The sequence below is a fragment of the Pinus tabuliformis genome, chromosome Q, assembly GCF_031772625.1.
Source record: "Pinus tabuliformis cultivar Carrire ecotype Pingquan chromosome Q, CPIR1, whole genome shotgun sequence".
Classification (NCBI taxonomy): domain Eukaryota; kingdom Viridiplantae; phylum Streptophyta; class Pinopsida; order Pinales; family Pinaceae; genus Pinus; species Pinus tabuliformis.
The window spans coordinates 1,295,940,656-1,295,956,519 of record NC_142296.1 but is presented as its reverse complement, the minus strand read 5'-3'; the positions used below and the strand labels follow the sequence as shown (position 1 = coordinate 1,295,956,519).

Below are 15,864 nucleotides of genomic sequence, written 5' to 3'. Positions count from 1 at the left end.
ATAGAACATTTTACCCATTCTATCGACAACCATATGTTGACATGAATTTATTTATTAAATATATAAATACCTCTTCTTTATTTTGGTCATATAGACTTCCTTCTAGCAACTTCCTTTCCTTGCTTGAAGATGAAAGTACTTCAACCAACTTGACATGCTGCACTTCTTTGTCACCATATCTTCATCCTTATGACCAATGGATCCCACACATGTTTGAATGTAGGCTATTAGAGAGACACTTGATTCTTCTAAGTAGTGGTGAACCTTCAAATGAAGTTTCCAATGGAGGATCTTGATGATCCTCATTCTATAAATGCTTCTTCATAATGATGATAATGTATGATGATCTCTTTATCTTCTATCTTTCTAGATGACTTTCTCCAACCATATGGAATGCTACTTTGGTTGTCCTTATATGCTTCCAATGAAGATGCCATGAGCTACTTACCTTTTATCATAATGACTGCTTCAACCATGTAGACTTCGACTTTAGCTATCCTTTTATGCTTTTATGATGATGTCATATTTACTCTTTGCTACAATGCATCCTATCATTCTGGAGATGCTTCTTATTTTGACTTGCTAACTTCTATGCATTTGAACAATGAGTGAGAGACCTTAGAATAATGGAGGTCTATGACTTCTTCATTCTTTGACTTATTATTTTCTGGTTCTTCCACTTCTTCGGTGACATGGGCTTCATTTCTCTCTTTTCTCTTCTTGTCGTCCTTCTTAAGTTTAGGACAATTCCTTTTGAAATGCCCATATTCATTAAATTCATAGAATTGGATCTTTGACATATCAATTCTCTTTTGAAACTTCTTTCAAGGCCCAAACATTCCAAATTTACCTTTCTTCCTTGTTGATGTTGCATATGCTTGTGTTTGTTCATTTGACCCAACATCATCCTTTTCCTTTAATTTTGATTCTTCAATTTTTCACAATGACCAAGATAGTTGAATGGAATGGTTTCCTTCTTCCCATAGATGCTTGATACAAAATCCCCCCGTTCATCAGGTAGTTCATTAAGCACAATGGTGGTCATCTCTCGATCAAAGATTACTTCTCCCAGTTCTTATAGTTGGTCTCTAATTTCAGATACCTTCATAAAATATGAAGTTATCCCTTCTTCCCTTGAGATTTTCATCTTGTATAGTTTGGTTCTCAATGATATGATTGCATTGCTCACAGAAAATAACTCTACTAATTTGTCATAGATCTCCTTTGTTGTCTTTAACTTTGCAACATAAGGGATGAGAGAATCCTTAATTGACTCTATGAGGATCCTTTGTGCCCTTATTTCTCCTTTCATGTATTTTGATAGTACTTGAGCTTGCCCTTGAGATGGTTTGGTGATGGAGCCCTTTACATATTCAATAACTTCATTCTCCATGAGAATTAAATCAATTCTCTTCTTCCATGCAAGGTAGTTTGAGGTCCCAACCAATTTATTGTTCTCCTTGCAGAATGAAGTCATTTGGTTTGTAGATTGAGACATAAAAATATAGAATACTTACTTATCAAGTCAATATGCTCCTTTGAAGGTGATATATTCAACTTGATGTCTTCTTGATGGTGTTGAAAATTGAAGACACATTCTTGAAGATGATTGCTTCCTTGATGATGCATTTCTTCTTCAAAGATGACAATACTTATTTTTCTTCTTCTTTCACAAGTTGTGATGATGTTATCCTTGAGATGTGATGGGTAATCCTCCTTGATGCTCTCGATGATTTGATATCCTTGATGCTTCTTAATTCTCCTTTATGATCTTATTGTACTCAGCCCTTACGTGTCCTTCTTCAATTGGATGATCTTCAAGCTGCCTCTTTTCTTGATATTGTCACCTTAGCTCTAATACCATGTTCAGAAGTCTTGGGCTGCTAGATAAGGAAATTTCTCTTACTTTGATAATTTATTGTGATGTTATTTTACTTAACTTGATGTATTATTATTAGCTTATTCTTTCACTTGATTATTATTGTGTTCCTTATCATAAAACAACTACCAAAAAATAAAGATCAAAGAGACAAGCGGACACAAAATGTAGGTTGTTAGCCAGGGCCAAAACCTCTCCTCTTGAGAGGAAAACCCATAAAAATTCTTCTCTTCTTATAAAATATTCAAATACTAATTCCAAGACTTAAGATCCTTGACAGAGACCCCTCAAAGACCAATTCAACCTTCCTTCTTGATGAACTTTCCATACACAACTTACAACAACAAACTTCAACCTTCCAGCGACTTCTTTGGAAACTTCGACCCCAACAACTTCGACCCCAACAACTTTTCTAGCAAATTTGACCCCAACAATTTTTCTAGCAACTTTGACCCTAGCAACTTTTTTAGCAACTTCAACCCCAACAACTTTTACAACAACTTCGACCCATAAACTTTTCCTGCAACTTCAACGGCAACAACTTTTTGAACAACTTCGACCCCATCAACTTTTCTGCAACTTCGAACTAGCTACTATAGAATTTTGTTGTACATGAATGTGTGTGTGTGTGTGTGTGAGAGAGAGAGAGAGAGAGAGACCCAAAAACTTCAACTCTAGCTTCCTTCTTAAACTTTGCTTGCCTTAGGACTTCTTCTTTTTAAGATCGAACTTATTCTCTTGCTTCTTCATATGTCTTGGATGTATTCTTCAAATGAGGTCGAATGCCTCTTACATATAGGCTTCCTAGGGGTACGAATTGCCTCCATGAGGCTGACTTGATCTCTCATGTAGGCTGACTTGAAGCAACTAGGTTGACTTGTCTTGGAGGGTACTTTATGACTCAAATAAATTTATTTTTACATAATATAGGATGTCCAAATGGGTCTTACATATTACAATGAATCAATTGAATCCTAGACTTTATAACAAAGCCCTGGAAGCACTCAATCGGTGCTTGACCTATAAATACAATGACCTTGAGCATGAAACCCATGCTTCAAAATACTAATTATAAAATTTATTTTTCTATTTTCATAAAATACATAAAATCATGATTACATTAGACATTATGAAGACCGAACCTAGTTACACTTTTCAACATGGGCAACTCCAATGACAATAGGTGTAAACATACTAGGTGTTGCCAGTTGGTTTACACCAGCCATAATAGGCTCTTGGTAAATACCATTTGACTAAAAATATTAGGTCAAATATACATCCCCACCTAAGAAGATGGGTGAAGGAATATGGGTCATTGGGGGGTGGGGTGAGATTGAGGTGGTAGACTTCATTAACCACTTCTTGAACTATGGGTTCAACCCCCTAAGAACCAACAATGGTGGACCCTAAGGTAGTTAAGTCTAAGTTGGTAGTGGGGTTAATCTTACATCTACGAATACGTGAAACCTCCTCTTTAAGTGGAAATCCCTCAAGATTACAAGAATGACATGGACTAAACTCAGCTAGCCACAATGATAATAAAAGATGCACAAAATAAAATAAAGCAACACCTAAGACCAACTAAACTCAACCAAACAACACACACCTAGTAAATCTAAGAGATAAGCAAGCAAACCAAGTGTTTCAAAGGGATCTTCCCTTGGTTGGAGCTTGGTTGATTAGGGCCCAAGTCAACTGTGATTTTATGGATGGGACAATTACCTTGTCATCCTACTTAATGGCTCAACACTCAATGCAAGTACCCTTAATTATGCACGAGAAACCTTCAAAGGGATTGAGCGAGTATTGACCAACATCTATCCCAAGTATATAAAGTACGCCCCACTTGTCATCATGCAACGAAGACCCCTAATATTATGGCCACCATGGTTACAACCTAAAATTGGCTAACCTAGGGGAATAGTCATGGGTGGGATCCACAAACAAAGGTAGGGTATCGAGGCTACAACTTCTAGAAAGAGATCCACATATGTGTGTATACCACACCATTGAGACCAAATGAAATGGGGCTATCACTCCACCAATCTCAGTGTGACCTAATGCTTGATCCTTGTATAAGAAGGGCTTCTTAAGCAATGCTTGATTATTTTGCACTCCCTAACTCAAGATTCTAGTGTTTGTTTTATGTCCTTGGATAATGTCCTCTCCAACCTATTCCAAGGCTTGAAAATCCTAAGCTAATGTTGGTGTGCTACCAAGAAAATAAAAAACGTGTCTACTTAATTTTATTAACGTTGCTTTTAGTGGTTGTTATTAAGTTAGGGTTTGTGGTGTGAAACTTGAATGGTGCGATAAAATTGATTACAAAGAAAGGAATGCAAGAGATGAAGATACAAATTTTCACTTTCAAGGAAAACTAATTGAAGTAAGATAAGATATTTCCATTGAAAATATGAATGCGGATTGTTATCACACTCTCCTTTATGACTATCAACGTTCACAAGTAGATCTAATTTGAAACACACAAAGAAGAAAAGAAAATCCAAAGGAAACAACAAGAAAGGTGCACCCAAAACCTAAACCCTACCTACAAGCAATCATGCATTTAAAACATAAATTTGGCCACTCAACACACTCACTACAACTTGCATAAATAGAAGAGTTACATGATAATGGTCACAGGGTGGTGCTCAACTCTAATGTCTCTGTGGGGAATCAAACCAAAGAATGTATTAAAGACCCCATAAATGGCTTCAAATCCTCTAATTTGAAGCAAATTTTAGGGTGATTGATTGAGTAGAAGCTTTGGTGGACAAGGCCCAATAGTGACCTAAGGCCCGGGCTCAAGACTCTGCAAGAAAACTGAGAATTGTTTAAGAAAAACCACAAAAAACCCTCCTTGTAGTGCTTCAATGCTCTGTCAAAGGCATAACAAAGATTTGAATGCTCCATGATGGTTTGGCCAAGGTGCTAAATAAGGTTCCAATGCTCTAGCAAGGCTAGGCATAATAGTTGGAAGGGTTTTAGATCTAGATTCTCAGTTTCCAAGTTGAAAATTTTGAGAGTTGATGATCTTCCCAAAATTCCCAATAAAGACCCAAAAGCAATAAAAATGAAAGGAAGTAAGCAAATGAGACACTAAAGGACCAAAATAAACTTACCGGGGTGATTCCCCAAAATGGTTCCCAATTATGTTTAGCTGGACTTTCCTCTATTTCTAAAGTAATAGTTCCCACAAGCTTGGCCAAGACTTAATAGACAATTCCTATGACCTATTTATTCCTCTTGATATGCATAATGCATAAAAAAGATTAAATAAACAAGTGAAGAGATGGAAAATATTCTTTGAATTGGAAGGAAACTAACTGATTCCTTCTGGTGGTTGGAGTCCTTGAGATCCAACTTCTTACACTTGTGACCTACAAATAGGTAATCAAAAGATACCAAACTCTACTACTTGTAGCAATGTTAGTGTTAGCACAATCAAAACCAAAATGCATACATTCAAAATCACATGAAATACACATAAGTGGTGGTGTGGGGGGGTCATTGTTTTCTTATTATGTTAAAGCACTTACATAAGTGAAGTTCCTTGAGGTTCTTATCCTCAACTCCTCCTCTCACTAGAGCTCACAATCAGACTCATTGCTAACCTTGGTTTATCTCAAGGTAGAACTGGGTTCTTAATTAGGCATCATGTACCTATGTTCACTTCTCTTTTTGCTCCATGAAGAGCTTTGCTTTTATAGATGAGTTTAAAAAGTGATTAGATGAATTTGGACATCTTTTTCACTGAGTTTATTTAGTCCTTTCATCCTTATCTTGAATTTTTTGATCATTTTTTACCCTGCCAACCCTTATCCATGTGCTTTAGCAACCTTCGCCGCTTCAACACTATGCTTGAAGTATCAGAGTGTTCAACTCTCCTTGCCAGGTCATCTGGGGTGTTGGAACTCTCTTTGCTAGTGTTCAGGGGGTACTAAAGAGGAAAAAATTAAAGTTTTTAGGGTTTCCATGGAGCTGTTGCTGCATCTCAGTCTTCTTCTTGTGTTCTTTCTATTGTAGACTTAGGGGAGTGTCATTTTGAGGTATAACAAGGACATATGACCTATTCTAACTTAATTGGAAAGATAATTACCTGCAACGATAAAGATCCTTATTAAACATTTTTGGGTTGTCTTAACCTAGGTTAAGCCATGAATTTTATATTAAGCATGGCTGGTAAGTTGTTAACACCTAACCTAAAGTTTAAAACAATTTATATTTAGGTCTCCCCTAAATAATCCTAACACATTAAAACAAAATTTAATTATTTTTCAAAATTTTAATAAATTATTAAGCATGCTTGGTTTTTTTTATCATAAAAAAAGATACCATTCGAAACATAACAAAAATACAACACAATAGTTGTGAACTACTAAGAGTTAGGATCCCTAGATGGAAAGTTCCTCCCACTCCACATGCTTGGGGAATAAAAAGCTCACAAGGAAAATATGAAGAATTTGGAACCTAGAAAGGTGACTTATTATAGAAATTGATTATAATCATATCCCAAGGCAAGATAGTACAACTAATCAAATCCATGAATAGTATAAAGGTCCATAATTTGACATATTGACACGTATTGACACGTTGGCATGAGGACCACTACAATTAATTAATAAATTTAAAAATTAATGGATGATTGCATGATGAGTCTTGAGAATTACTATTCCATGCCTTTTAGTTGGGAATGTCCTCAATTTCGTAAGCTTATGTAATGATGTATATGGGTTTAACATTACATAGATAGAAGTTTACCGACGCTAATATTCTCCTTAGTACCATGATTGAAACAAATCATCACCCATCTACTTTTTAAGCGCCCTTTAATCAAATAAATTGTAAAGGTGAAACTGCTCCCAAATTTCATGAAATCAAGGACGACATGAGATTTGACATTGTGTTTGTCCTCTTACATCATATAATGCAAGGCTTTGCTTAGTTGGTGATGTCCTCAAGTGTTTTAAAATTCGGTTGCTTCGAAAACTGCGCGTGATGCTTTAGTTGGCTCAGATTCCAAAAAAATAAATAAAATAATTAATATTATATTATAAAGTATAATTACTTAAATTATATAATTATTTTAATTAATATTGAAATTAAAAAAATTTAAAATCAAACTTATTAAATTTTATTAATAACAATTTCATTTTTAAACTAATTAACTTAATTCATTTTTGTTGAATTGAGGCTTCGATCCATATCAGCTATAAGAGAGTTTTTTGGCGTAATCACAAGAAATTTCATTTGTCATGACGGTGAACCACACTTGTTGGTTCGAAACGCGTCGACAAATGAAATTTCTTGTGATTTAGGCCAAAGAAACTCTCTTATATTTAATTCTTTTTTATTTTTATTTTTTATATCAAATAAAATTTGATTTAGTAGTTATTCTCCAAAAGTGGTTTTTATCCTCAACCTCTTCCCATGAGATTTGAACTTGACTCCTCGTAGAGATTAAACCCACTCAGACTAACTAGTCTACTCCTCATTAGCCACTTGATAAACAATGTTAGCTCTTATTATAATGAGTATTGTAAAAATATTGAAACCCACTCAGACTAACTAGTCTACTCCTCATTAGCCACTTGATAAACAATGTTACCTCTTGTTATTATAATGAGTATTGTAAAATATGAAAAATTGAAACCCACTCAGACTAACTAGTCTACTCCTCATTAGCCAGTTGATAAACAATGTTACCTCTTGTTATTATAATGAGTATTTTACATGAAAAATTCAAATTCAAATCTCCACTCTAGTAGAATTTGCAAAGAATTTTAAAGACATTGATTTTATGGATTCGTGAAGAAATTAAAAAAAATCCTTACAACTTCCAATATTTTTAAAGTAATCACCATTTGTAAAATGCATAGATTGATAATATTATTAATGAATGAAATCCCTTTTTCCAGTTACATGATAAACTTTTGTAGATATTTGATGTAATCATCATTTGTAAAATACATAGATTGATAATAGTATTAATGAATAAAATCCTTTTTGCCAAGTTACATGATAAACTTTTGTAGATATTTGATTTTTGTAATTTTATTGTTTATTTGTATTAAATATGTAAGAATTCAAGATGATGACTCAAATAATGATAAAGTATAATACTAATATTAATAATAAGTTAATTTTAAAATCAAAGTTTAGTTGGATATCAAATTGATATATTGGAGCCAAGTATGAGATATCAAGTCATCATAATGCCTTTGTTATTCTAGTGTTTTTTCTTTCTTAATCAAATAGAAATTTTTCCAAGACAGAAAAAGCATGATTATATTTATATAAGATATATAAAGGAGTCAAATGTACATTCACTTGAATAGTATATGTCCCAAAAGATCTGGATCAGCGCAGAAAAGAGCCATATTCACATAGAAATTTAGTTTAGTATAGAATTATGATTATAAATTGCAATGTTTTAAATAATTTTGGAATTGATTTACTTAAATACTAAAAATTATAATTTAAGTAATGTAAAATGATATATCAACAAATTTTCATTTATCAAAATTTTAACTAATAATTTTTTTTTTTAAATATTGTAAATATTCACAATTGTAATTTGAAATAATACAAATTAACAATAAAATTATTCTTTATTATCTAGATTTTCATTAAATGTGATTTAAAATAACTATGAGTGAAAATGATTTTTTTTTTATTATTCAAATTTTTACAAATGAAAAACTATTTATGAAACATCTTTAATTCCAATAATTTTTTTGCTTTAACAACTTAATTACTTACCCAAAAAAAGCATCTCCCACCTTATTAAATTCTTCTTTGTATGCAATATATTAGCAATGAAATACATTATGGAAAAATTTATAATTTTTTCATATATATATTTTTAAAATTCATTATTGTAAAATGTCTATTTTATATTTTGAAAAATAAAATGTCATTAAAATTTAAGATGAACATGACTCGCATGTCAGTTCATATAATGTGACATGTCGGAAAAAATTGACTTCCCATATTTCCATATTAAAAAATCTATCATTCAAAAACAAAATAATATAAATTCATCTTCCTTTTACACATTTTTAAATAACCGAAAGTGTACATGTATTTTCATATATTAAAATAACTAAAATGGAATGGATCTCATGGAGAAGTTGAAAGGTTAATTGTTTTGGTTTTAAAGCTTCAAAGGCATCGGGGATATCAATGATTTATGAGGGGTTATGCATGGCCCACAGTGAAGTTTTAAGAGTATTTGAATGGAGTATGATGGTAGGATAATTGAGTCACACAGGTGCCTAGGCTTCCCTTTGGCCCAATGAGATGCCATGGGTGGCTCACTGGACGTAGGGTGACCGAGATAGGAGGAGCAAGCAGCGATTCTTTTGGTAGTACTTTGTCACTTGAGTGTGACAAGTTAGTGTTCGTTGTGATTGTAACTTACTGATGTCAATTACTTCCATCTATTCTCTATAGTCCACCTAATGAAAGTAAACCCCAGAATGGACTGACCTATTTGAATTTTGCTCCTTGGATATATTAGGCTTCTTGGCTATAAATGGCAGATGTTGTGTCTGCTCATCAGGATCACTCGTTTCTTGTGCTGGATTTTCCCTTTTTTTCTCATAATTCATGGTAGAGACATTGGAAGTTTCGAAACAAATTCAAATTGTTCTGGAGCTGAGTGTTTTCAGTATTTTTCTTTCTGAGATATCTGTTGTGGAAAATTGGGTATCCAGTATTGCTGTCTCTTATTGGGTTTTTACAATTTGTGTTTCAAGAAACTGAGCGCTACGGTATGGAATCGCCAACAGTAGGTTTTCGCTGTATGTTTGTAGTCCCTTTAGATTTAAATGGCCACACACGAGTCTAGCTCATTTCTATTGATGGGCTGTTCTGTTTGCCTTCCGTGGTCCTGATACCTTTTCTGCAAACCCATCTCATCCATTATGGCATCAAATACCTCAAAGCCCAACAGAGGAGGGGGGAGACCCAATTCCAATTCAAGACATTCCTCACAATCCCATTCTCGCCTATGGAGAGAAAGAAGCCCCGCAGCCCCATTTCAAGGAGATCATCAGAGCTCAGCAATATGTGAAGATAGCAGAACTGATTTCACTACCCACAACAACGTTAATTCTTCAAGAGGATTCATACTTTCTCAACCTCATTATGTTCAACCTCATTATGGCCAACCTCATGACGTTTACTATTGTACATCCTATGCAACTGTTCCTCTTCAATCAACACCACCTCCTGCTGCAGGCCATTATATGATCAACAACAATTATCATAATAGTCTCGTGCCTTGTATACAGACATCAATACCTGCCCCGCGGATTCAAAGGCCCTTCAATCAGCCCCAGAGCAGTGGGATTTGGAGAAGTAAAAGTCAAGGAAAAGTGGTGAACTCTGAAGAACATGCCGTCAAATGCCCCGTACAAGGTAATCCCTGTATTCATTCAATAGTCCCACTAAAAGATTGATTGCTGTAATGGATTGCCCTAAATATGCAGCGGTTTTCGTTAGGTTTCTGTGTTTAACCAATGATAATGCAATGCCCTTTAGGTTTCTTTTCTTATTTGTTTGCCCATTTGGTTTTGTTACTTTCTACTTCTGTCCATTTGGTTATGGTGGATTTTACTAGCTATGAGAATTTTTAGTTGGCTTCTGCAGCGATGGCCATTTGGTTTCTATATGTTTTGGTTTGCTGATATGCCCATTTGGTTATTTTGTTATTTTGTCTATGTTATTCAAAGAAGTTCTTGTTTGCATCTGCGGCAATGGCTGTTTGGTTTCTCTTTGTTTTAGTTTGCTGGTATGCCCATTTGGTTAATCTTTCACATGTAACTGAGAAGTTTTGGTTTGCATCGTGCAGCAACTCGTATCTGGTTTCAATGTGTTTACGTTAGCTGATATGCTCATTTGGTTATTTTGCCCATATATTTGTGAGAAGTTTTAGTTTGCATCTGTAGCATTGGGTTTCGATGTGTTTTAGTTTACCCATGGGGGTTTGATGTGTTTTTTTTTTTCTTTTTTTTGCAAATGCTCCAATGGCCTTTTGGGTTTTGATGTCTTTTCAGCTCCGGAGTGTCTGGTTTCCTTAATGGAGAACATGCAGTTGGTCCCAGGAACCGATACTTCTTCCTTGACTGATTTTATGGTTATTCCTGCCCTCCCAAAACTTCTACCGAGTGAAGAAGTAGACAAGGATTTGGCCAGAAATCCTGTGCCTCTCGTGGCTGTAAGGAGGCCTGATTCTGGAGGAAAAGAAGGGGCTCTGATCCAGCTTCTTGCTAATCATTTCCTTGTTCAATTCGAGCCTTCACAGCAGATCTTCCACTATGACGTGGAGATTTCTCCACAGCCATCCAAAGAGGTGGCTAGGCGTCTGAAACGCAAATTAGTTGAAGAGAATTTTGTTCTTCTATCCAATGCTCTCCCTGCTTTTGATGGTCGAAAGAGCTTATACAGTGCTGCTGAATTTCGGAAGGAGAAAATGGAATTTATTGTTTCTTTGCCTATAAAATCTGCCAAAAGCATTTTGGCCCTTAATGCTGGAGCACATCAATTACCTGGTTCTGATTGTCAAGGAGGAGCCAGTAGCAGAGATGAGAAATTGTTCAAGGTAAGCCTTAAGATTGCTTCAAAGCTTGATGGGAAGGACCTAGAAGAGTTTCTGAAGAACAAAAAGGATCATGTAGCTCTTCCTCAGGACTTTATACAAGCATTAGATGTCGTTCTTAGAGAAAACCCAACAGAGAAGTGCTTTCCTGTAAGCAGATCCTTGTATTCTAGCTCAATGGGAAGTGAAGTCATAGGAGGAGGAGCAGTTGGATTAAGGGGATTTTTTCAAAGCCTTAGGGCTACTCAGCAAGGGTTGGCCTTGAATGTAGACTTCTCTGTTACTGCATTTCATGAAAGCATTGGTATAATTCCATACCTCCAGAAGAGATGTGAATTTCTGCACGATCTTCAATTTAGGAAGTCAAGGGTGTTGTCTGCAGAAGAGAAGAAGGAAGTAGAAAAAACTCTGAAGAACATAAAGGTCTTTGTTTGCCATAGAGCCACTGATCAGAGGTACAGAGTCCAAAGCTTGACCGATGAAGTCACAGACGCTCTTACATTCAAGGACAGGGATGGAAAGGATATCAAAGTCATCGACTACTTTAAGGAGCATTATAGTCATAATATTGAATACATAAACTTGCCCTGCTTGCAACTAGGCAGAAGCAAACCTTGCTACCTTCCGATGGAGCTCTGCGTAGTTTGTGAAGGTCAAAAGTTCCTGGGAAAGCTCTCAGATGATCAAACTGCTAAGATTTTAAGAATGGGTTGCCAAAAGCCCCGTGAAAGGAGAGCTATGATCAAGGGAGTTTTGGGAGGATCAGTTGGACCTAGAAGGTAAATCCCGAGCTGCCCGAGCATAAGAAACTTCCATTTATCTATTGCTTGCTGAGTCTATTATATTTTTTCTGAGTGCTATTTATTTGTTCCCTTTTGCAGTGGGAACTATGATAGAGAGTTCAAGATTTACATATCTCAGGAAATGACCAAACTGAATGGGAGAATTCTTCAACCACCAAAGCTGAAGCTTGGGAATGGTGGTCAAGTTAAGGATCTTACTCCATGTCGGCAGGATAGACAATGGAATTTCCTAGACAGTCATGTGGTTGAAGGCAGAAGTATAGCGAGATGGGCACTGATCAGCTTTGGTGGAAATGCTGAACAACGTAGTAATGTAGGCAAGTTCATCGTGGGATTGGCTCAAAGGTGTTCTCAACTTGGAATATCCCTAAGTAGATCTACTATTGTGCACCCTCGTTTTGAACAAATGCATATACTAGAGAATGCAAATCTTCTGGAAGCAAAGCTGAGAAAAATATACGATAATGCATCTAGGAATCTGGATCTATTAGTGTGCGTCATGGAAAGAAAGCACAGGGGATATGCAGATTTGAAGAGAATCTGTGAGACTAGTATAGGAGTTGTGACACAGTGTTGTCTCTACTCACATTTCTACAGTCTTTCTTCCCAATATCTTGCAAACTTGGCCTTGAAGATAAACGCTAAGGTGGGTGGCAGTACCGTGGCACTCTACAATCCACTACCGAGACAGCTACCAAGATTGTTCAGTGAACCGGCCATATTTTTTGGGGCAGATGTCACTCATCCACACCCTATGGATGACAAGAGTCCTTCTATTGCAGCTGTTGTGGCTAGCATGAACTGGCCAGCTGCAAATAAATATGTAGCTCGTATGAGGACACAAGCACACAGGAAAGAAATAATTGATGGGTTGAGAGAAATGGTAGGAGAGTTGCTGGAAGATTACAGAGATGAAATAAAGCAGCTTCCAAAAAGGATACTGTTCTTCCGAGATGGTGTGAGTGAAGGGCAGTTTTACAAAGTACTGGAAGAGGAACTCAGAGCTCTGAAGGCTGCTTGTAAAAGGTTTGAGAATTACAATCCCACCATTACCTTTGCTGTGGTACAGAAGCGACATCATACAAGGTTGTTCCATTCTGACGGGCAAGCTACGGAGCCAGTTAATTCATATGCTGGTGGGCGAGTTCACCATTCTGTCTCTCGAAATGCCCCACCTGCTGGGAAACGATCATCTTCGTCTTCTGATGCACAAGACAATATTCCTCCAGGAACTGTAGTGGATACTCTAATCACACATCCAAGAGAATTTGACTTTTACTTGTGCAGCCATTCAGGCATCAAAGGCACAAGCAGACCAACCCATTATCATGTGTTGTGGGATGAAAATAATTTTCTGTCTGATGAGCTGCAGCAGCTTATCAACAATCTCTGCTACACCTTTGTCAGGTGCACAAAGCCAGTCTCTTTGGTGCCTCCTGCATATTATGCTCATCTTGCAGCATATCGAGCTCGTCTGTATTTGGATAAGTCTGGGAGCATTTCCGAGACATCTTCCAGCAGATCAACTAGTACTTCTGAGGCATCTTCTAATAGAAGTGGGCGTTCTAGACTTTGCCCTTCAGTAGAACCTCCACCCCTTCCCAAGCTCAATGAAAATGTCAAGAAATTAATGTTTTACTGCTGAAAGAAGACTGAGTTATTTGTGAATAAACTTGAAAAGCTTAAACAAGGGTGAAAGCATAAGCATACATAAGTTTTGTAAAGCTTAGTGAGATCTCAAAAGTTTTTGTAGGCTTTTTATTATAGTATGTTAACATTCCTCATTTTTGTCTCAATACTCGGAAGGTCCTAGAAATGCGACAGAGTCCATATATATACACAATGCAATTCCAGGATAGTTTGAGATAAAGAAAAGTATTACCTTCAGGCTTGAGCTTCGGTGATTCTCCCTTCTGTAGCGTCTGATTCCAATTGCCGTTGCAATCTTAAGTTGATTTACATTTTCAGGCATAGATGATTTTTTCCCACACATTTTGTATCAGAATCCTTCACATAAATAAGAATATTTTGCCTTCGATGATTCCACGCTTCTTTGTCAGTGCTTATTTGAAAATTTCCCTTGTTTGTTTTGTTACGATGGTGGACAATTTGGTTTTAAATTATACTGATTATTATCTATCAGTGTTGTTATTGTCTTACGCCATTGCTGCTTTTAATGGAGGCATCACTTTGTCAACCTTAGCTTTTTATGCTATTTGAAACATTACAGTGTATGATTAACTTTGCATTTTATCTTCCTGCAGGCTGAAATTGGGTCATGATCTTTGCAAAGTATCGTCCTACATGTTTCTTCAGGTATAAGGCTTCTTATTCTCTTGATTCCTTCATGAACAGCACTCACAATTAAATTTGTAGATAGGGTTACGTCAAACTAACATTTGTTGGCCATGTCATTCCTGATCCTTTTACATCCACGATTCCTGGTTCCTTTCCCTATTAGTGTCTTCGTATGTAAACCAAAACCTTGTGTTCCTTCTTGCAATAGATGCCATAATTTTGTTATCATTGTTATTGGTTTAATTTCACGCAACACTAAGGGCACTCTAGCTTTTGTTAGATGAACTGCAGAATCCATCGTGACTCTAGAATGGTTTTAGTGCCTGTCTGCATTGCCCATTGGACGTTGTCTTATTTGAACATCAATGAGATTGTTTTATTCCTGGCAATAGTTGACATAATTTTCCATAAAGATTGCCCTTTATTACATAAACAGTCAATAATTCAATGATAAGAAATGAAGTCCGTGTAATTGTTCATGCTTAAGATTGCTGGTGTGAAAGCCACAAGATTTTATAGCACATAGAGATTCTTAGGTTGTTCAACCTAAATCATGAACCAGATATAACCCGAAATCAATAACCATCAACTAATATTACATTGAAATTTTTTGCAGTTGGACATATTGTCATTGAATTTCTGGTTTTTACTGCATCAAATGTTTTTAAGTGAATAAGATAAGATAAACATATTAAGCCTAAAGGTAGCTCAATGGGTCTGAAGAAAGAAATACAATCAACAATAAGCACCTGCAGGAGTGCTCAGGGCCACTCCAGAAACATGAAGTACACTAAAGTAAGTGGCACATGAGTAATGCATGAAATAGCATGACTGATGTGGCTAGATCACTGAGAAGTGACTGATGCAAAGTCTGACAATGTCATCTAAAGAATTTGGATAGGACTTAGGGGGCCAGATTGTGAGCTCCTAGGCAGAGGTTGGCCATCCATTGATACTCCCTTCCCACTCAAGGCTGCCGGAAAAAGGCTGGTGATGGAACACGGCTGGGCAGTACTCTGTGTTGGATGGGTCTGGCGCTGAGGTCTCAAAGCGCTGGGATGAATGTTGGACCGGTGAGGTCCTAGATGAGGTCTGTGCTGTGGTGTCATGCCGCAAAAACTGGCTGTCAGTCTAGAGCAGATGTAGGGTCTCACAGATCTAGATTCTAGATGCTGATGCTGCATGGGATTCTGTTCACCTCTTACAGTCCTCTGCCATCAAGAGGAAACATTTTGAAGTGCAAAATTTACAAACAGAATTCAATTTGAATATTCCACTAT

General features: G+C 36.4%; 1 protein-coding gene across 1 annotated transcript; it reads left to right on the top strand.

Annotated features, from left to right (window-relative positions):
- Window positions 1-9,087: 9,087 nt before the first annotated feature.
- On the top strand, window positions 9,088-14,345 carry LOC149224566 (protein argonaute 7-like). Its single transcript, XM_089386159.1, has 3 exons — window positions 9,088-10,303; window positions 10,942-12,262; window positions 12,365-14,345. The coding sequence occupies exons 1-3, from the start codon at window positions 9,808-9,810 to the stop codon at window positions 13,929-13,931; spliced, it is 3,384 nt and encodes a 1,127-aa protein (XP_089242285.1). The 5' UTR covers window positions 9,088-9,807; the 3' UTR covers window positions 13,932-14,345.
- The last annotated feature ends 1,519 nt before the right edge of the window (window positions 14,346-15,864 follow it).